This window comes from Chiroxiphia lanceolata, chromosome 1, assembly GCF_009829145.1.
Source record: "Chiroxiphia lanceolata isolate bChiLan1 chromosome 1, bChiLan1.pri, whole genome shotgun sequence".
Classification (NCBI taxonomy): domain Eukaryota; kingdom Metazoa; phylum Chordata; class Aves; order Passeriformes; family Pipridae; genus Chiroxiphia; species Chiroxiphia lanceolata.
In genome coordinates this window covers 21,447,341-21,470,332 of record NC_045637.1, presented here as the reverse complement: position 1 = coordinate 21,470,332, position 22,992 = coordinate 21,447,341, and the positions used below count along the sequence as shown (strand labels likewise).

At 45.6% G+C, this 22,992-nt stretch overlaps 1 protein-coding gene across 2 annotated transcripts; it reads right to left on the bottom strand.

The window, feature by feature from the left end:
• Positions 1–244: 244 nt before the first annotated feature.
• On the bottom strand, positions 245–20,615 carry RRM2B (ribonucleotide reductase regulatory TP53 inducible subunit M2B). Of its 2 annotated transcripts, none has more exons than XM_032709544.1 (9): positions 20,483–20,615; positions 15,623–15,778; positions 13,844–13,960; positions 12,750–12,883; positions 11,064–11,158; positions 8,968–9,101; positions 4,839–4,943; positions 3,006–3,119; positions 245–2,516 (listed from the first exon to the last, which is right to left on the bottom strand). In XM_032709544.1, exons 1-9 carry the CDS (start codon positions 20,534–20,536, stop codon positions 2,364–2,366), a joined length of 1,062 nt encoding a protein of 353 aa, XP_032565435.1. In that variant the 5' UTR covers positions 20,537–20,615; the 3' UTR covers positions 245–2,363. The 2 variants fall into 2 exon arrangements, with proteins under 2 accessions (XP_032565435.1, XP_032565426.1); XM_032709535.1 differs by lacking the exon at positions 20,483–20,615 and adding an exon at positions 15,866–15,995.
• Positions 20,616–22,992: the final 2,377 nt, after the last annotated feature.

Sequence of the window (22,992 nt, the reverse complement as noted above, 5' to 3'; positions counted from 1 at the left end):
AAAAAAAACAAAACAAAAAAACCCACAACCAAACAAACAAAAAACCCAACTCAAAACATCTGTTTTCTCTCTGGACTGCAAACCCTATTCCCAGAAACAAGAAATAGCAAGTCAAGAGCTCTCAAACCACAAGACAATGTATGGAGCACTCATAACTTTCTCCCACAACCCAAAAGGTGTGAATACCGACTGTCGCAGCCCAATTCTATTTTTGGATTTCACAAGGAAGCATGAAACTTGTAAATAAAGGCACAGTTCTCTCCACGCTCACATTTTATTGAAACTATACACATATTTTACACACAATTTGAGTGGGAGCTGTTGTACCAGACTTTGGTATCTCATATACATGTACAGAACCTGAGGACATTGCAGTTTCATATCTGAATACTCTCTATACTCTCATCTTAATTAACAACACTCAAAAGAAATGCTTTTTAGTACATTCAGTGACATAATAGGTTCCATTACTCAACAACAGACCCATTAACAATATTTTCTCTTTCTCCCTATCCACACAGTATTTCCAGAAGGCGCTCGATTTTCCTCTCTGAGTCCACAGTTCTCCTGCAGCTGCAGGACATTAGTTAGGGACACTGGTTCCATCTTTTCTCTGTATTCTCCAGGCTGCCCTCTGCCTCCTCCAAGTAGCTTATGTCAAATGATGCAGGCTCCTCTCTAGGAAAAAAAAAAGCTGTCCCATTTCCACGATCAGTATATCCTCCTGATCTTTTACAGAGACCAAACGGAGTCAGTTTTACTGCTTATTTTTACAGCAGGGACAATTATTCACTAAGAACTATGCTAAGGCAGTGAACCTGTTTATGAAACTCAGGTACCCAGGGCTATGGCTGATGTGGGCTGACAGGGAAATAACACTTAGACCATCCCATCACCGATAACCCTGGGCTGTCAGCTCACCTCATGCCAGGCCTATCGAAAGCAGCAAAAGATGTTTGCAATGATAAAGACTTATAAAAGCTCTCGCACAAAATGCTGAACATTATGAAAAACTCTTGGGTTTAATAAAGCAGAATCCTTTGTCTAGCTTGTGTACACACTCACTTCACCTTTGAAAAGAAATGAGCATGTCTATTTGCAGATAAACCATCTACAACTGAATAGTATTCCTTCCACCACAAGTATCGCTGCAGCACGTGAGCCATTCTTCAGTTGCTCCATTCTCTGCATGTGATGTCAAAAAATTACAAACAGCTTTCAGGCACACACTGGAACACACCAAAAACCAAACAACAGTCCTTCGTAAAATACTGCTAATCCATACTACTTCAAGCTTTGTTTTTGAAAGGTTTAATACCTTCTCCTTCTTCTGTGACAACAGTTCCAATGGTTCACGTTAAACCCACAAATTGGTTTACCTTCATACATTACTGGTGCTTCCTTACAGCCCAAGCAGTATGTTTGTAGCATCTCAAGGGAAAATCCCTTGGAAGGATATGTCTTCTCACCCCATCAATGCACAAGTGAAATCGAGGTTTCCCCCAGCATGTCAGAGGAAGACGGACAACACCCAGAGGTGGCTGTTCCAGTGTCAGATGCCGATTACAACTCAGTGCAACTACAGACTGCTTAATAAGGCACTTAATCAGTGAAGCAGGGAAAAACAGACTGCACAAGCCAAAGAACTACAGGATGTGGTTTTTCTCCTCTGTTAATACGTATGCCTTTTCAAGGATCATTCAAAGTCCGCTGACTTGCTCAGTAACAGCTGTAAGACAAAATTTGCATGTATTTGAATTAAACACCTACCAAGAGCCATCACCTTTTCAACCAGAGTAAAACCTTTTTCAGACAAAACCCAGGTTAGAGGGGAGATCAAACTTTATTCCTGGGCTTATAGTTCCAACCTGAATAATGTCTTCCCCCATTCAATTATTACTTTATCTGCAGCAGGATGAAAGGGAAGAGCTTTTACACAAGACCAAATCTATAAACATGAAAATAATTTATTGCAACATTTATACAGAGTGATACCTCATCTGGTTTTCAGATTAAAATACCATAACATGAGGTAAATATGCAGTTTGCTTTCTTAAAACACTATCGAAGTCTTAAAAAAGTAGTAGTATCCAGATAATTTTTAAAGACAGTAATGACAGCAGATGAGTCAGGGGAATCTTAAAAAGGCCATCTTTTTACAAAGCCATATAAATTTTTTAAAAAGGATCCCCCCCCTTTTTTTTTTTCAAATGACACAGAAAGAAATATATTTACTCCTCTGACAAACAACATGGAAACCCAGAAAAAAGAATCCCAGTAGACTCTGATTCCAGGAGATGAAATTAAGTCAACTTCACAGTAGAAAGGGAGACGAGGAACAGGAAGCAGTCACCATTCATTTGTCAAAAATCTGCATCCAGAGTGAAGACATTGTCCATTGTTTCTGCCATAACAGCAAAACGTTGATATTCCGAAACGCGCTTCTCAAAGAAATTTGTTTTTCCTTCCAGAGAAATATTCTCCATGAAATCAAAAGGATTTTCTGCATGAAAGACCTGGGGAAGGAAAAAACTACTACAGTGCTGATTCTGATAAGGAAATAATGCTTTAAAAATAAAAACAAAAAACCAACAAACAAAACAGTCAAATCCCTTCAAACTAGACCATCCCTGCTGCAATATGCTGTCGGATCTATGGACACCTATCTAAGCAAATTCAGTACTGCCACTCCCAGGGGTTTGGTCTGTGGTGAAGTTCACCCATACAAGTTGCCTGTTATTCTTTGAGGACTGCAGGACTTGAGCACAGCTTACACTTTCCATTACAAACCTGCCAAGCAGCTGAAGAGAAACAATGGCCTAAACTGTTCTTATTCTTTTAAACAGTGAAGCAGTTATATTAATACCGTGGTTTCAGCTGTCACCCACAGAAAGTCCATGTGCTAAATATGACCTGCTCCCAGGCATGATAAGAGAGTGCTTTGTGGTGACAGCTTTCCTGGGCTGCACTGGTAGGCCAGCATTTGGGGCAATTGCATCTCTTACCTTTGAGAATCCGAGCTCCATTAGTAACCGGTCTGCAACAAATTCAATATATTGCTTCATCAAGGTGCAATTCATTCCAATCAGACCTACAGGTAATGCCTCTGTCAGAAACTCCTAGAAATTAAAATACAGGTGACATTTAGATAAATGAAATTTAAGAAGAGAAAGGAGTAAAGACAGCTGTGCTTCACAGTAACACAATTTATGATGTCCCAGGCTCCCCAGGCAGTTGTCTTGCATCACTAAATTCAACAAGTGTCTTCTGTTTTCAGTAGTTGTTTGTATCCTCCTTTATTTTTAGCATGTTGTTCTGGAAAAGGCACAAAGATTTTTATTACTGCTCTCTCATCTGCTTTTCCCCACTCCCCCCAGCTTAAGCTTCAGTATAAGCTTAAGCTCCAACTTCAATAACACCTACAGACCACAGCAGTGGGACCAGGAATAGATGAAGAAATCACCAGTTTTCCTTGGCTTCCAGACATTACAGAATGAGAGATCAGAGAAGTAGTGGTATACACCTGAGCTGAACCCAGTCATGTATATGTTTAGGCACGTGTCAGCGCTGTTGAGACAAAGCTGGGGAATTTGTCATCATCGCAGTAGTTAGATGACAACAGAAAAGAAAGACCAAACTAAAATCCTGCCAAATACTCAGCAGTGCAGAAACTTGTACCTGCGGATGGGTAGCACTTCACGTGAAAGAACCCGACATCAGTCTCAGAGGGAGTTAAAACCCAGCACGGTACACATGGCCAGAACAGACCCTGCCTTTTCCCGAGGACAAGCAGAAGAAACAAAGATCCTGAAAGGTCCAAGATAAGCAAACTCTTCTCTAAGAGACAGTTGCAGCTGGACTACATAATTGTTTGTAGGTTCCTTCCAACTGGAACTATTCTATTCAATATCAAATAAGACACCCTTTCTTCCCTACTGTCATTAGGGAAGAAACCAGCTACCAGTTTCAGCTTCTCCCAGTTGCTTGACAACTGAATGACAGAATCACAGAATCAATTTGGTTGGAAAAGACCTCTGAGATCATCAAGCCCCACCTATGACCAAACACCACCCTGTCAAATAGACTATGGCACTGAGTGCCCTGTCCAGTCTTTCCTTAAACACCTCTTGGGAGAGTGACTCTACCATCTCCCTGAGCAGCCCATTCCAATGTCTTATCACCCTTTCTGCGATGAAATTCTTCTCCTGTCCAACCTAAACGTCCCCTGGCACAGCTTAAGACCATGTCCTCTTGTCCTGTTGCTGGTCACCTGTGAGAACAGACTGACCCCCACCAGGCTACAACCTCCTTTCAGGCAGTTGTAAGAGTGATGAGGTCTCCCCTGAGCCTGCTCTTCTCCAGGCTAAACATCCCCAGCTCCCTCAGCTGCTCCTCACAGGACTTGTGCTCCAGACCCTTCACCAGCTTTGTTGCCCTTCTCTGGGCCCACTCCAGCACCACGATGTCCTTCCTAAAGTGAGGGACCCAGAACTGGACACAGGTCTTAAAGTGTGGCCTCACCAGTACCAAGTACAGGAGGACAATAACTGCCCTGGTCCTGCTGGCCACAGTATTCCTGATACAAGACAGGATGCCACTGGTATTCTTGGCCAGCTGGGCACACTGCTGGCTCACATTCAGAAAGTCTCGTGTACAGGAAGTCTCTGACTCTTATTGTTACCATTAAGGAAGATGGAAAGTATAGTATGATGCATCAGGGACTCAGGCCTAAGCCAAGTATTAAATATGGAATCCCAAAAGTCAGAAGAGTAATTTATTTATTTTCACACATCAGATTGGTCCTGCACTGCCCATAATGCTGTCATAGTCAGACTTACCTGCTCAATTTCAACAGCATTAACAATGATCTCACGGACTCGCTCTTCTGACGGTCTGTTCACTAAATAATGGAACATTAGACAAGCAAAATCACAGTGTAGACCCTGAAATAAGAGAACAATGAAAAAAATAAGTCAGTTTTACCCTCCTTCTTATAGTTCGCTCTTACCCTGAGGCAGCCTCATTCGGATTGAAGCTTCCTAGCCTCCTGCTTCTTTGACAGTCTTGTTGTTATCACATGTAATGCATATTTTCAGTTTACAATCCAGTAACATCTCAAATCCAATACATGCCACTTATGCCAAAATAATGCTCAGCATACATGTTTCTCAGGTCAAATTTTGTTGAGGGCTGCTCTATCATGAGGGATCCTACACAGAGCCTTGCTGGGTCTCTGTCTCCCATAAGAGATGATTTTGCAGAAAGACTCCTACATCAAGACCTGCACAACTACCTGCAAGTTAAAATAGACTGTTTACCTACTCTTTGCTTCAAGATACTTGGCTTAAGTTCTTTCAGTAGCATTTCTTCCCTCCAAACAGTATTTTAAGAAAGAAAAATTCAGATTAGAGTCACCAAATCCAACACTAACAAATCATCTCTGCCCCAACTAATCCCACCTTCACATTTCACTCAGTCATTCTGCACAGAGCCTCGTAAACTGTGCTCTTTTCCAGGATTTCCAGAAAAGCCTCCAGCCAAGATAAGATAACATTAGGAGATAAGCAATCCCTCACAATACCAGACAGCTACTCCAAAAAGTGCCTTGGTTGCTATTTGACTTGCATGGCTGCAGCTTGAGCCTCTGGCTTCAGCCCTATCCACCACTGCCAGACTAAAGGAGCACTATGTTACTGATTTTCCTCTCAAGAGCAAGGTGGTCATTACAGCCAATAAGCACCATGACGGCACATCTGGAGTGAAAACCAGTCAGAAGGATTTGGCAGACTATGGGCTATGAGACAATCCAGTACTACCATTAACAAGGGTCAAAACAAAACCAAGAAGTGAAAATTTTTTTGGAAAGGCTATAAAACCCTTGTGATTCAGGTCATGAAACAGTCCTGAAATACCACAATTTGGGAAATATCATGCCTCTAGGGACAGCATTAGCTGCCTGCTGCTGTCATGTCCAGGGCAACATCACTAGCAGGATGCAGGATATGCCTGGCTTCTCCAATGAACCGGTGTGCTCTGCTGACTGGTGCTCCCACCAGCTTTGCACCTTTCAGAATCAGAGATGCACCAGCTCAAGAACAGCCTGGGAACAGAACCTCCAGCTCAAAAAACATACTGAGTGTTAATCATTTATCTGTTCAGGTGCATCAAAAAACAGTTTGTGCAGCTTTCCACTGTGGATTCTTTTTACTGCCACTGCTTTTGTAACAGCATTTCCTGGTTTTCGGTGCAGGTGCTGTGTGCACCAAGCCTTGCCCTTCATAACAGCACTGCAGTTGGAATTATGCCAGCAGAGCCCAAGAAAAATTCAGTCTTTTGGTGCTCAACTCTGCAGAGAAGCACAGTTATACTCGTTCATCTGCAAGTGATCCTTCTAACAAACAAGTCCTTCCTCACTCAAATGGATCAGTTCATAATAACTCAAGGAAGGTCAAGGCTGGAGAACTGTTTGGTTTTACTTACTGATCATATCACTTTCTTCAAGTGTCTTTTAAAGACATACTGTAAGATGTCTCCTTTCAAATCAGTTTATCTAACCCATGAAAATTACTTCCATTATGATAAAGCTCTTTACTCTTTTAGACCAACTCTTGTAAGTTACAACCACTAGCATGCTTATACTGCATACAAAACCGGTCTTTCCACTTTTTCAGTGCTGACAGCAATGTAAGTAGTGTGGTGCACAAGCCTCAACCACAAGCAACAGCTGCCAACTGGCAGGAAGCAGAGAAAGAAAGGGGCACTTGTCAGCACACGGCTTGCCATGTTTGGTGTGCTCACATGCAGCCCCTCAGACCCCTCACATCTTAAGCTAAGAAGCACTCCCCTCTAAGGCAGATCTGTAGCTGCCCCTTCCCAGGAGATTCTATTGCTGTGCAGCAACACAAGAACATGGAGAGGGTCAGTATCTGCTGCTTCTGCAGCGACCTGCCACAGCTGGCCTAGTGACAGAGGCAAGTGGTTGTGTGCAAGTGTCGGAACCCACAACTAGGAGCAAGTGGGGAGTGGTACAAGGAGACCATCTGAACTTGCCTGAAGGCTCAGAGACACACACTAGCCAGGTTCTTGCTTCAGCCAGCACCCACTACAGTTGGGGACCATGCAATTCCACCCCAGTCCTTGAGCAGCCAGGCCTTTGCCTCCCTTCACAGTAGAGGAAAACAAACATCCCCTTCAATCTAAAAAGTTCACCTTTTTGATAATACTATATACATTAGTGTGCTGGGTTTGGCTGTGATAGAGTTCGTTTTTATTCACAGTGGCAGGTATGTATCTCTAAGATAATACAGAGATGCTTTTGTTACTGCTGAGCAGTGCTTACAGAGCCAAGGCCTTTTCTGCTTTCTGTACTGCCACATCAGTAAGGACGTTGGGGGTGCATGGGAGGTTGGAAGGAGACACAGCTGGGACAGGTGACCCAAACTGACCAAAGGAATATTCCATACCATGTGACATCATACTCAGTATACAAAGTGGGTGGAAAAAGGAAGAAGGGGGGGTAGGGGGACATTTGGAGTGATGGCATTAGTCCTCCAACGTGTAACCATTACATGTGAGGGGGCCCTGCTCTCCTGGAGATGCCTGAATACCTGCCTGCCCATGGGAAAAAGGGAATTAATTCCTTGTTTTGCTTTCCTTGTGTGCACAGCTTTTGCTTTCCCTGTTAAACTCTCTTCATCTCAACCCACAAGTTTTCCAGCTTTTACCCTTCTGATTCTCTCCCCAATCCTAACAGTGGGGGAAGGGAGTGATGGATGGCCAGGCCAAACAAGTGGTGGTGAATGGAGTTAAACCCAGCTGGTGGCCAGTAACAGGTGGTATTCCCCAGGTGGCTCAGTTATGTTATGTTATATATGCTATATATATGTTACTGGCCCCAATGGCCAGTCCTGTTTAACATCTTTATCCATAATCTGGTAAAGGGGATCAAGTGCACCCTCAGTCAGTTTGCAGAAGACACCAAGTTTGGTGGAGTGTTGATCTGCTGGAGGGTAGGAAGGCAGAGGGATATGGACAGGTTGAATCAATGGACTGAGAACAACTGTATGAGGATCAATAAGGCCAAGTGCTGGGTCCTGCACTTGGGTCACAACAAGCCCATGCAATGCTACAGACTTGGGGAAGAGTGGCTGGAAAGAGGCCTGGTGGAAAAGGACCTGGGGGTGCTGGTTCAGAGTGGCTGAACAGGAAGCAGCAGTGTGCCCAGCTGACCAAGAAGGCCAATGGCATCCTGGCCTGTGTCAGAAACAGTGTGGCCAGCAGGACCAGGCAGTGACTGTCCCCCTGTACTCAGCACTGGTGAGGCTGTACATTGAATCCTGTGCTCAGTTTTGGGCCTCTCACTACAAGGAGGACATTGAGGTTCTGGAGCATGTCCAGGGAAAGGCAACAAATCTGGTGAAGGGTCTGGAGCAAAAGTCTGATGAGGAGTGGCTGAGGGAGCTGGGGGTGTTCAGCCTGGAGAAAAGGAGGCTCAGGGGTGACCTTATCGCTCTCTACAACTACCTGAAAGGAGGTTGTAGCCAGGTGGGGGTCAGCCTCTTCTCCCAGGTAACAAGCAACAGAACAAGAGGAAATGGCCCCAAGTTCCATCAGATAGAGTGTTAGATCACGTATTTAGAAAAACTTCTTCATGGAAATTGCTGTCAAGAATTGGAACAGGCTGTCCAGGGAAGTGGTTGAGTCACCATCCCTGGAGGTATTTAAAAGACATGTGGATGTGGCACTTGGGGACATGGTTTAGAGGTGGACTTGGCAGTGTTTACAGTTGGACTCAGCAATCTTAGAGGTTTTTTTCAACCTAAATGATTTTATGATTGTATAATTATAGCTAGAAGTCTGCTTCTTTCCCCTTTCTCTGTCAACACTATGCATTCTTCATGAATATAATCCTGCCCTTCCCCTGGAAACTCACTTTTCCCAAACAGTATGTAGGACATGCCACATTACCTCATCTCTGCTAATAAGTTCATTGGAGAAAGTCAGTCCAGGCATCAGGCCCCTCTTCTTCAGCCAAAATATAGCAGCAAAGGAACCCGAAAAGAAGATGCCCTCCACTGCAGCAAAGGCAACCACTCTCTCACCTGTTTAACATAACACGTTTTTTGTTAGACACAAATTACTGTATTGCTCAACAGCAAGATACACCATCAGACAGACTAATGCCAGAGAGGAACAATTCCCTTTGCAGCACTAGGTGCTGTTTTTGAGCACATCCTTCAGCAGATCCCGAGGCATACAGGGTCTACAAACCCAACAGCACTCAACTACAGGCAACCCCAGCAGAACTGAAAAACGAGGGCACCCACTGAAACTGCTGCGAGTCAGAAGTGAAAGAACATAATTGTGGCCAAGACATTAGTACTCCATTATCTCTTTCTCCTAAAAGGCAGGAAAACGGCTGTGTAACTGACAGACGAGCTGAGACAAGACCCAATCTCCTATAAATTAAACAAAAAACCTTACACCTTCTGCTTGTTGAGAATCTAGATAAAACCATATTCTTACAAGAGTGGAAGACAGAACATAATTCATCAAGACACAAATAACTATTTATGTTATCCCACCTTTCATCCAAGGAAAGCATAGCATTATTGGTTCCAGTTCTCCCTGTTCTCTACAGGTGTGCATTTCTTCAGACTACATGACCACCTGATTGCTTAAAGACACACCATTTCATGTACACTGCTTTAAAAAACTTCACAAGATCCTTGGGTATATTCTAACATGAAGGGCTTTTGCACTAAGTGCTGGTGCCTTTTCCCAGTGAGAACCACACAGAATTTTGTTTAAAAAAGAAAATAACTGCAAAACAGCCAGACGTCCCACTTCCTCTATGAGATACATATGCCAACTACTGGCTCATCTGAAGAAAGTTAGGAAAAAAGCATGGAGAGCAACACAAACTTAAAAGTATCACAGAAGTTGTTAAGGAAAGAATTTTTCTGGCAACACTAAAAATCTCCCAGTTTACTTCTATAGAGAAGTGGAGAAAGGCTGCTCATACAATACAGTTTAATGATGACAAGACTGAGTATGAATGTGGATAGAATGCATGAAGTTTGGGGGCAGGGAGTGGGGGGAGTGTAGTTTCTTGAGTTAGGGAATGTTCTGATTCCTGGCACACCCCACACTGCTGGAAGCCAAATGAAGGAGATGGTGAAGGGGCTCCACACACAGCAAGCAAAGCCAGACTGGGGAAGGAGTGGGACACTCCAGAACAGGACAATGTACAGCAACAAAAAAGAACCCCACTCAAACAACAGTGTGAACAACGGATGCTGCAAAAGAATGATATTCAGATTTGTTTTGCTTGTCAGGCTGAATCTCTCCATCTCCTATACTTTCTTGAAATATAGAGGATGTTTGGTTTAAAAAATTCACCAGTCCACCCATTATGCATTTCAGCTACAGCCCACCCTTCAGAGTCAACCTTGTACGCTGAATGCAGAACACTGGAAAGGATGCCCTGTACTGTGCTGATGGAAGCTGAGACAGTGTCACAGGTCTGAAATTAGATACAAAAATTAGAAACCTGGTTCCAATAGCAAACCAGAAACACCAGTGACAGATGGTTCTTCAGTCTTTTTGCCCAGCCTCAGTTACAAAAAAAACCCATGGACTTGTCTATGTAGAATGAACACATAACACAGAAAATGCCTGGACTTCAGCTGCCCAGTTCTGAACACTGGAGTACAAAATAGGAGCCAAGTGGAAGAAATAATCAAAACTAAAAATTAAGGTCTACAAGGAAAAACTGAAGAAACCAGGGTTGTTCGGTATAAAAAAAAAAAAAAAAGACAGAGAATTCCATAAGCATTTTTCATAACACAATTTCAGGGGGTACTGCCACTACTGTATTTCATTAGCTGAAGATAAAAACATACATGCTGACTAGAAGTTCCTTCTAGTTCTTTAGTTAAACCAGAGACCCAGAAACCACTACATCTGTGGAGAACTTAATTTTATGTTCCAAGGGTGCAGCTTACTCACAGAGGATTAGTTTGCAATACTCAACGGAAAACAGTTTTTAAGAAGCTACACACCAAAAGTGGATTCTCGGTCTTCAATCCACTTCAGAGCCCAGTCTGCTTTCTTCTTGATACAGGGCATTGTTTCAATAGCATTAAATAAGAAATCCCTACAGAAGAAAATAGAGGCAAAACATCAAAACAGTGATTTATGCAAATCTGCCCTGGTTGTCCCTTCTGGCTCAACCAGACAGAGGATCCCATTATGCAAGGCTCTGAACTAACCCAAGTTAAGAGATTATTCCCACCCCAAAGGAGTGATGATCTGTCCCGCATTTGGCTAGGATAGAGTTAATTTTCTTCCTAGTTGCTGGTACAGTGCTCTGTTTTGGATTTAGGATGAGAATAAAGTTGATAACACACTGATGTTTTAGTTGTTGCTAAGCAGTGTTTACACTAAGCCAAGGACTTTACAGCTTCCAACACCACCCCACCAGCAAGTAGGCTGGGGGGCATAAGAAGCTGGGCAGGGACACAGCCAGGACAGCTGACCCCAACTGGCCAGAGGGATATTCCATACCTTACGATGTCAAGCTCAGAACATGAACTAAGAGGAAAGCTGGCTGAGAGCTGCTGTTTGGGAACTGGTTGGGTATCAGTCGGCAGGTGATGAACCATTGCATTGTGCATCACTTGTTTTGTACATTATTATTATTTTACTTTTCCGTCCTATTGAACTGCCTTTATCTCAAACCATAAATTTTAGCTTTTCCCTCAATTCTCTCCCCATACCACTGGGTGAGGGCAGGCAGTGTGGTGATTAGCTGTGTGGTGTTTAGCTGCCTGACAGGTTAAATCATGACATGATCTCTGACAGCAAGGGCAGAGAGAAGCAGATGTGCAGAAAGCAACAAACCCAAGGGCTCAGAGGAGGTGAGATGCAGAGATGGGAAGGGAACTCAAACCCATCCCAGGAGTGCTTACCCACCATACCACACTGCCTCTCAGACTTGAAGCCAGTCACTTCAAGCCTACCCACTTAGCAAAACCTCATCTTGCCCAACTTAACAAAAGGAACTGGATTCCCACACACAGAGACTCTGTTCCCACGATGAAGGGAAACTTTACAGTTCTCCCACTGTCATCACACAGGATGCCACCATGGAAAACCAAGCTCTGGCTGACCATCACCATGGTGGAGTCTCTGAGGGAAAGTGCTACTTTTCAAATGCATTACTGTTTGGACTAGCAGGTTCTTCAGACAACAAAGGTGATCGGGCTCTCCAAAGAACCCAACCCTTCAAAAATAAGCAGTTCAAGTTGTATGAAAAAGCACCGACAACAAAAATGTCACAAGGATGCAATACATTGATCACAGTATATTAGAAACACCAGCTGGATCATGAGCACTCAATTTCCTCAGGCTAATCCTTTGCTGATATGAGAGCGAGAACCACAGGAGTATAATAACCATTAGGAGTTTGTCTAACCTTTAACAACATTTCACAGAGTCCACAATTCTTGCAAAGATTTATAGAAATATTAACTAACCTTGTGACACTCTCACATAAGTCTTTTGGTCAGCAATTCTCCTCTATATTTTGGGGGTCAGGCATGCAGGCCTTGAAAACTTTAAGGAACCTTCCCCAACTCCCCCAGTAAGTCAGTATGAAACAGGAGACAGATGCTGCTGCCCAACAACAGTGCCACTGGCCTAAGTGACAGATTTCCCATGGGTCTGTAACACATCCAGAGGTTTACCTTTTCTTGGGATCTTTGATGTAGGTGTCTATGAGCAAGCTGTACATCTCTGAGTGAACATTCTCAATGAGAATCTGAAAGCCATAGAAACAACGGGCTTCTGGGATCTGCACCTCCTGACTAAAGCGTGCCACCTATCAAAACCAGAAACACGACAATGAGTACAGTAAAGCAGTCCTGCGTGACACTACTCTGAGCTTAAGGAGAGACAAAAGATCTCTGTCACAAAGACAAGATGGGAGCAGTTCAGTCCTACTTTGTTCAGAGGTATGTCAATAGCAGAGGTGTAGTGCAGAGGAAAATAAAGCAAGCTAGCTAGAAGTAAATACATCTCTTACATGTATTGGATAGAAAGCTGAAGCATGAGAGCATACATATACAGGAGTAGAACAGCAAAATACTGCAATACTAAACATTGCATACTGAACAAAGCCTCAGACTTTTTGTTGGTCTTTAAAAAAATAAACAATATGACATAAGACATGTTCGTGCAATATGTGCACGTATATTCTACACATTACAGACATTCGAGATTTAAACTGGGCATTTGCAGACAGATACCACTGCTGACCTGTGGTGAGATATTCTCCAGTCCAGAACAGACTGCAGCAGAAAGATTTCCCCACCTTTCTAACAGCACTCACTTGCAGCCCTGAAAGGTCCTAGGATGCCATTCAGTGAGAGCAAAACGGATTTTGCCAAAATGGGCCATACAGACCATGGCACAGCCATGGTCTGTATTTGCTAATTCCCATTTCACATGAGCACAGGAAGAAATGTGGGGTTCTATTAAGTCATTCAGAAATGTGCATCAACACAGACAAGCAGGGGCTGAACTTAAAAACAGTACCCAGAGTAATGTGATTTGGAGTCCTGATGACCCCAGTTGACCCAATTTAAATCAAATACTGCTCCCAGAAGAACAAGCTGCTTGTTCCCCTTGGCAAAGGTGATATGGAAAGGAAAAAAAGTACACATTTAATAAAGATTTAATTAAGATTAATTTCTCACATTTAATGTGAGAAAGCTAAAATGAAAAGTCAATTTGCCAATAAAATGAGTAAGCATTCAATCCCTCTGTAAATCTTTCTCACCAGGTTTTCATTTACAATTCCATCACTGGCTGCAAAAAATGCCAGAACATGAGAGATAAAGTATTTTTCATCTGCTTTGAGCTTGTTCCAGTGAGGAAGGTCCTTTGACAAATCAACCTAATGAAAAAAAAAAAAAGAAAAACATTATTGGACTTCTGAGTTTGTCATTCTGTAAGAACAGACACAGCCCAGTCAAATGACCGAGGTAGAGTTTTGGCATTTGCTCTCAAATCTTTACATGCAGAGAATTTAAATACATGTGACTGTAAAAGAAAACAGACACACTAAAGTACTGCTGTCTCTCTCTGCAACAGTAATATCATGTGCTTGTTTCACAGCTTGTACTTTTGTAACATGGAATAAAAATCAGTGTCTATTAAATAAATAAATCAGATTTTGAAAAATATTATTATCTTTTTGTCATGAGTATGAACATGCACCAGTAAGCAGAGCTCACTCTGAGGCATTTAAACTTTACTTGAAATAAATGCTGGTACTCCAAGCAAGCTATACCCAAACGTGCCAAAAGATGGCCTGAGGGGACTTTTGCCTTTGGCAGGTGTTCAGCCTCCATCCTGTTAAAGAACAGCATGGAGCAAATGCTGTGCAACTGCTCTTGTCTACCAGACCAAACTCTAGACATAGCAGAAAACCACAGCTTCCTTCCCATGGGCCTTTTTTGTTTGTTTGTTTGTTTGAGGGATTTCTGAACCACAGGAACAGTTAAGTAGGGCCAGGTGTGAAAAATACAGAGGCCTAAAAACTTATATATATATATATATATGTACACACGTGTGAATATAAACATGTACACTTATACATGTGTCTAAAAACGCATACAAACCAGTTTTACAGTTAACTTTCCAGTTCGTTTGGAAATGCACTCACAGATGGTAGGACAGTGTAAGAAGGAACCAGTAACATAGTAAAAGGGAAATGCTGATAAGGCAGGAGTTCAAATGCCTTTTCTTTAATGCTTTAAATGAATGTTTGCTGCAACAGGGTAGCAAGCCTTCCAGGCAGGCAGTGGAATAGTACCTCTATGAACCGCTGCTCCTCATCATCCCGGGACACTTTCTGGTCTATTTAGAACCTTTCACTTCACTTCTCTGCAGTTGCTGACCACTGCTCACAAATGAGCAAAGGCTGCATAAGTTTAGAGTTGGAACAAGCAGCTCCCCTTGCAGATAATCTCTCCAAAGCAAAGCAGTGTTCAGAAGTCTCCACTGCTGCAAGGACAGCAAACCAAGTACTGCTCAGGTCTGGCTAACCAGCAGGCTCAGGGAAGAACTTACAGCTGGCATTGTAACACAGGGCAAGCATCTCACCAGAGCAATCAGAAGTCACTTAGAAGCATTTTTAACAAGTGTGTCTGATTAACACCATCTTTCTGGAAATTAGGTGCCTAACATTAAAAACCAGAATTCACCTGAAATTGCCCAGAACATCTTACAGGGCAAGGAGTTAGTTGCGGGCTCAGACATCACAGCAGGATAGGAGCTATGTGACCACAGTTCAGAGCTATCCAGCTTAGGGTCACTCTATAACCAGAGGAGCAACCCAGGATACAACTCCACCTCATCTTAAACCAAACACCTAAATCAGCAGCTTGCTTTCCACTGTCCATGAAGGGAGTTCTGTTTTGGTGCTGGCATCCGTTGTTCTATGCCATTAACTCCAATCCTTACAACACAGAAGCCAGAGGCAGAGCTGGGAAAGGAGCACCAGGACACCAGTGGTCTGAGTGCCTTGTGCCAACCCATTGGCCCCAGGACTCACCTCTTCTGCTGTCCAAAAGGAGGCCTGAGCCTGCTTATACATCTTCCATATGTCTGGGTACTGGATGGGGAAGATGACAAAGCGGCGGTGATTCTTCCTGAGAAGAGGCTCCTCATCAAGGTCCAAGCCATTTTCAGCAGCACTCGGTGGGGAGCTCTGAAAATAAAGCACAGTTCTGGTTAAAGTTACCATGACCTATTCCTCTTCTTCCCCACATCCCAAAGGTGTCACACAGACACTCACCTGCCCTGTCCCTGGGGTACCTGCCCCCTCGCCCTCCATCTGTGCTCCTACTCCTGGGGCAGCAGCACTGCCTGTCCACCGGCTCTTTCCAGCACAGCTCACACCAAACACCCTCTCCCAGCTGTGCCTGTGCCAGGAAGTGCCTGACACCTGTGTGCCAAAGACAAAGCCTTTCTGCAACACGAGGAGAAAATCTGCCCTGGGAGATAACATCAGCTGCAGTGGTACTCACACATGTGTGAGGTCACCGCTCAGAGCTGCAGCCCACAGCCAGCACAGCTCCACCAGGTTCATCGCCCAGGGTACCCCACAGACATCTGCTTTACGCTGAGCCACTGGGGCCTGGATGGACTTGCTTAAAAACGCCATGAGATCACAGAAACTAATCCCAACTGATAGAGGACAGCCCTGTGTCACGGCGAGTCTCACCATGGAGGTTCGTGTATGCAACCCTGTAGTGTGCAGAGAGCAGCCCGCACACCACTGTAGGCTGCTCTGGAGGCTCTCCCTCAAGGGCCAATATGCAGCTATGTGACTCTCTTTCCAACAGCTGGTAGCAGGAAAATCTCTGCCTGGAGTCAGTCATCTCCACCCTGATCCTTCTGTGGGCTCCCAGAGAACACATGAGCACAGCTCTTCCTCAGAGAGCTCCCAGCCTGGCCAAAGTGGAGACAGCTGACATTTAGGAGGGAAGCCAGTGAAAGGTAGCACAGAGAGGGCACTCTATGAGCAGGGCCTTCACCTCACCTCCAGCTGAGGACATCTACTGCCAGGATCAATTCCAGGCAGCATTCTACCAGGCACATCAGCAAACACCTACTGAAGACAATTGTGAAGAGCTGTCAGGACAGCATACTGCAACCCCTCCAGAAGGGCTGGTGACTAACACTGATCAGAAGTTTAGCCAGCAGGATGCCTTTCTGGGTCAGTTCCAAGATCCCACTGACACTGCTGTAGAGGATAACCAACCTGTAGAGGTGTGCTGTATCCTGTAGAGGATAACCAACCACAGGCAGTATATGAGATATTACACATAATACAGCAGGAAAGGGGAGCTAAAGGTTTTGAATACCATTGTTACTACCCTCCTAGGAGGTGCCAAAGTCCTTTCCCTACCCGTCTGCTTGTAACAACTCACATAATAAAAAGTAATCCTGTAGTTCAATTTGGAAAATACCCTACTTACATTTTTTTATTTACATAGCTACTTACATTTTAAAAAAATAAATAAAACCCAAACACACATTGCAAAACTGGCACCACAGATTCCCAAAGAAAACATATCAGGAAGCACATTCTGGGTTAAAAATATAATAAAGTGGTAAAATTGTATTATTCAACTACATGAGACAAATTTCCCAGCATCACCTTGCCAAGTCTCTGCTGAAGACTATGAGAGTGCAAGACCTTTTGTATTTCCCAGGACACAGAGCTGATTTCAGTAACCCACTGGAAGAATTTGGGGTCAGTGGGGATGGTGCCTTGTCTTAGTACACACCTTCTCAGGGCCTGCTAGGCAGCCAACATCTTGATCTGCTTCTGCATCTATCATCATCCTTAAAAATGGAAACGCTGCAAAAGTCTTCCTTGTTAGCCCAGCCACTGCTGGCTCATAGACAGCAGTGGTCCACCAGGACCTCCAGATCCTCCTCCACAGTGGCCCCAGCCTGTACTGGTGAAGGGGGTTATTTCTCCCCAGGTGCGGGACCCAGCGCTTGCCTTTGTTGAATTTCAGATGGTTCTGCTCTGCCCATCTCTCCAGCCTATCAAGGTCCTTCTGAAGGACTGCACAGCCCTCTGGGGTGTCAGCCACTCCTCCCAGTCATGTGATGTCAATGAACTTGCTGGGGAGGCAACTGCCCCTTCATGCAAGTCATTGATGAATAAGTCAAACAATACTGGGCCCAGTATCAACCCTTGGGAGATATTACTAATTATAGGCCTCCAACCCTGTGCCACTGATCACAACCCTTCAAGTTCTGCCATTCAGCCAGTGCTCAATGGCACCTTCCAGCTCACACTTCCTGAGCTTGCCTATGAGGCTATCACGGGAGACACTGTCAAAAGCCTCACAGAAGTCTAGGCAGACAAAATCCAATGCTCTCCCCTTGTCTGTACAGCCACTTGTCCCATCATAGAAAGCATTCAGGTTGGTTACGCTTGATTTCCATTTGGTGAATTCCTGCTGACTGCTCATGATAACTGTCTTCCACGTGCTTAGAGGTGGCCTGAAGATTCCATCACCTTTCCAGGGATTCAGATCAGCCTGACTGGCCTGTAGTTTTACAAACTGTATAAAAAATTTTTTTTTAATTACATGGTTTTGGTTGTTTTTGGGCTTTTAATTTTGAAAAAGGACAGATCAACCACAGAAACTACACCATACTGAAACCTCCCACTCAACCTATGTCTGACCTCCACTATCCCCTTTCGGAGTGGAGAGGAGTTCACAGGTAGGTTCCAAGTTGGCAGGCAGGCAGCTGCTAGTTACAGGACAGTCCCATCTCTCTCCATTTTGGTTCCCATTCCTCTTAGCAAAAGTTTTACCAGAGAAATACTCGTTACCTAGCCTGTTTGTTAACACAGGCATGTACCAACATGTCCTGGCACAACTCAGCCGAAAATTCACAGAAGATCTTCTCTAACTCGATTTCAGATGCACTGCACATTCTGGTCACTGCTGGGAATTCTAAGCAGCCACCACCTCGTGCTGAAGGAGCACAATGTTTTCTCAGCCCTGCCTTCCTGGCTCCACAGGGCACTGGCAGGGGTATAAGGAGCAGGAGAAAGTAACAGTCACTAGGTCAACACTGCCCTCAATCTGCACCCCAGATCTTTTACTTAATCCTATGATGGCGCATAAAACAGTCAACACCACAGTAACAAAGGGCATCCAGTTTATTATGTGTATGTACTTCACCCTGTTCAGACAACGTGACTCAAACACATAAAAGAGCTGAAGCTGGTGGGCACAGGCCAACCCATGCTCTAGCAGGATCAGCCACACAGATTGCTCAGGACCACATCCAGATGAGGCTTCACTATCTCCCCCTTCAGAGTAAACAACTCTTTTCTTACATGGAAATGGAACCTCCTGTGTTTCAGTGTGTGACCAGTGCCCCTAGTCCCATCATGGGACACCACTGAGAAGCACCTGGCTCTGTTTCCTTTATTCCCTCCATCAGCTATTTACACACTCACGAGAGCCCCTGGAGTCTTTTCTTCTCCAGGCTGAACAGACCAAGCACTCACAGCCTCTCTTCATATGACAGATGCTGCAGTCTTTTAATCATCAGCTCTTTGCTGGACACACTCCAATACATCCCACTTATTCTGCAACTGCTAGATACAAACTCTTCTGCTGATGACAATAAAGCAAACGGGCAACAAAGACTGCTTAGTGATACCAAAACTTCTCCCGTTAATTTCAGAATCAGCAAAGTAGGAAATAATTAACATATTTACAAACATACAACCATCACCCCACAGCAAGAGCTGTTGGGCTACATGTGCAAGTATCACAGTTACATGCTGTGTATCAGCTGTAGCCAGGGAAAAAGCTAAAGGTGCTGTCAGAGTCAGCACTGTGATGTGGCACATACTATGAACCCTCGCACATCCCAGTAAGAGGCTGCACATGCATCCCATGAGCTCCCAAAGCATTCAAGCTAGCTGTAGGCAGTGCAAGCCATGCTAGCAGGGAAACTGGGAAGACCACCAGCATTCCTGGGAGAGACGGCTTGCGCTGTACAGCCTCTGAGGAGCACAACACCCACTGGTCCCACACATCCAAGGGCAAGCACAGGATTGACTGCCATGTGCCTCTTCACTGTGGGTACAGCATGTCACTGTTCAGGGGGAAACATTAATGGGCTTCTTAGGCTTGTATTTAACACGGCACACCTGTTTTTGGAAACGAGTACTGATGAGACACAAGGGTTTCAGAAGACCACACGGTTTCCCTTGACCCTCGCACACTCCGGCCCAGCTTAGCACGGTTATACTGGGGAGACACCAGAACGGAGCTGAGACACCTCCCAGGGACAGACCCTCCTGGTACACAGGGCCTGGGAAGCCAGGTCCTTCACCAGCATCCACACCTGCCGCCGTGGCAGCTCAGGGCAGAGGGGGCGAGCTCTCCCTTCCCGGCTCCCGGCAGCCGCAGCTCTGCAAGCCCAGGCAAGCTCCGGGGCGGCAGGACCGGCGCTGCCCCGTCCTGTGCCGAGAACCCCGTGGCCTCCCGGGGCAGGTCCGCATCCCCCGCAGGTGCTGCCAGCGCTCCCTGCTCCCGATCCCGGCTGGCGGTCCGCATCCCCCGCAGGCGCCGCCAGCGAGGTGCCCGAAGGCTCCGGCCCTGCTGAGCCCGGGCGCGACAAGGGCGCAAGGGCAGCCCCGTGCCCCTTCCAGGGCTGTCCGTGCCAGCAGATCGACGGGGCGGGCGGGGGTGCCCTGGGTCCCCCCTAGGCGGCCCGGCCCGGCCCTCCCCTGCGGGAGGCAGCGCAGCGCCCGGCGGTGCGGGAGGCCGCGGGCCCGGCCGGGCTGGGCCGGGAGGCGCTGCCGCCGCTCCCGGAGCCCCCGCCCGCCCGCGGCCCCGCTCACGGCCCGGCCCGGCCTTACCCGCTCCGGCCCCGCCGCTTCCCGCGGCGCCGCCGGCCCACGGCACTCCCCCATGGCCGGCGGGACTGCACCACAAGGGGCGGTGGAAGGGGAATGGCCGCGGCCGCTCCGCCCCCGGGAACGGCTCGGTAACTGCGTAACACACGGGCAGCTTGTCAGGGCCTGTGAGCGTGGGTATGATTAATATTTGTTTCTGTCCCTTCTTGCAAGCTGAGAGATCTCGTCCAGAGCTGGGAACCATCAGAGTTCCCTGGTTTCCTCTTCCCTCCTCGTCCCGAAGGTGGCCAGGCCCTCGGGCACCTTTTCTGTAGACATGGGAGTCCTGTACCAAAATAACCAGTCCTATAGGAGAGAAGAAAGGCCCCACCGAATGGATACAGCAGAGTTTGTCAGAGAGACCTGAAATCAAAGATACAAATCTAAAAACAAACGCCAGTGAGAACTAAAAGGTTTTCAGCATCGAGACAGGCAGCACGTAAGCAGGACTGACCCACTCTTTGGAGGCCAGTCCTCTGGAGCCCAGGGTGGTCCCTTAAGGAGGAGGAGAAGAAGGAAGACATGGAAGCCTGGTCATCCTCAGTGGAAATGAGTCTGTAGAGACTGTTCACTCTCCCTGTGACTGCTGCCCAGTGCTACCCAGTCCAAGTGTGGGCCAAACATCCTCAGCCTCCCTGCAGCCAGGGAAGGGGCACAGTGCACAGGTAGGGACTTCAAGGGATTCTGGTGTCCCTCTCTGGAAAGGTAACCTTTGGTTTTGTTAGTTCTCTGTCATTAGGAATTTGGTTTGGTTTGGTTTTTGTTGGTTTTTTTTAAGGGCACCTGGCTGCCACAGTGGCTGAGGTCTCCCCTTTCTCCCTTCCCAAGCATGGGAAGTGGGAGTTGGGCCAGCTGGGCTCCTCTTGATTCGATCTGCTTCCTACAGCTTTTTTATGCCTTGTGAGAGAAAGTCAAGCCTCACCAGGGCAGGAGATAAGGAAGGTTCAGCGGTGAAATCTGTGCAGCACACCTGAGTAAGGACGAGAACAGCTCTGGCTTTCTTACATGGGAGTTTTCTGAGGTGCAGAAACACCTGCCTAAGCAGCAAGTTACTAAAGAGCACACCAGAACACAGAAACAGTAAATGAGAAAAGGTGGTTTCACACTAACAACATCCGCTGTTACCTGAGTACTGCTCTTTCTGAGACAGCCTTTAAGTTTTATTACCCAGATACCTCTACAAGTTGTTTAACCTTCATATCCAAAACCACTCCACGAGTGTATTGAATACCAGAGATTTCAGCTTTTTGTCCAGAGCACACAATTAGAGGGACACTGAATGATGCAGAGCAAACCTAACTGAGTCATTTACACTGGCAAAGTGTACTGGTGTGTGTAATAGAGCATGATGGTGGTAAGAGGGAGATGCTTGAATTTCTGGGCCAAAACCAACAAGCGGCAGACTATTTGTATTAAATGACATCAACATGCCTGGCAGTTGTCTTTGTCCCCCAACCTGATTATCTTGGCTGCTGTTTCAGAATTCCCCAAATGTTGGAATGTCCTGTTCTAACAACGTTTAAGCACTACCACAAATTAATATAATTAGCAAAAGATAGGAATTAAATTATTTGGAGATAACTTCTTAAACTCACACCAGCCCTTTTACCAACACAGCAAAAGTCTATTTACATGGTGTCTAAAGATTCATATACAAAGGAAAAATACTGCAAAGGAAATGTACCTCAAGGATTAACAAAACAGTAGTTGACTGTTCTTGCACCTCCACAAAAATTCACCAACTTCTGTTAGCTTCGTTTTATATAAATTAATTAAATCACGTACACAACACTGAAAAGCACTTGTGGAACTATAGAAGAGTTTACAAGCAGAATAAACATACATATGCAATATTGCATTATGCTCAGTTTTGCAAAATTCCAGATTACTCAGCTGTACCTACAATGCCCTGTTTAGAACAAGCTCCCTGCTGGGGGCGTGGAAGCTGTAGTCCTCCCTTAGCTGCCAAATGCCAGGTGTCATGGCAGTGGTCCTGCCCTGGCCCTCACGACCCCATACCCGCGCTGATCACAACAAGCACATGTGCTGGGAGTTGTGGAGGTGTTTCTGCACGGGGAGGGACTCTGATCCACAGGACCACGTCCACTGTCACGTCCGGAAAGCGTGGCACAACTCCTGGAGGTGCAGGACACTCCACAGCAGGGAGGGAAGAAGACCCATGAGAACAGGCCCTCCCAAGGGTGGCCTGCGGCTCCACAACAGCTCTCTCACTCCGGTAATTGCAATTAATGAAGGTGCAGCAGCAGCACACATTGTTAGGACACTACTGGACAGACGCAGACCTAACAGGCTCACTAGCACAGCTTGCACTTTCACAGAAAGGCTAAGTCCCAAAATTTTATCTAAGGCATTCCAAATGCAGTCATCGCTGCTTTAACTATATTGCCTCTTCCCTTCCTCCCCCAAAAAGTGTTACTTTTTTGGGGAATACTTAGCTGCCTTTTAAAAATGGT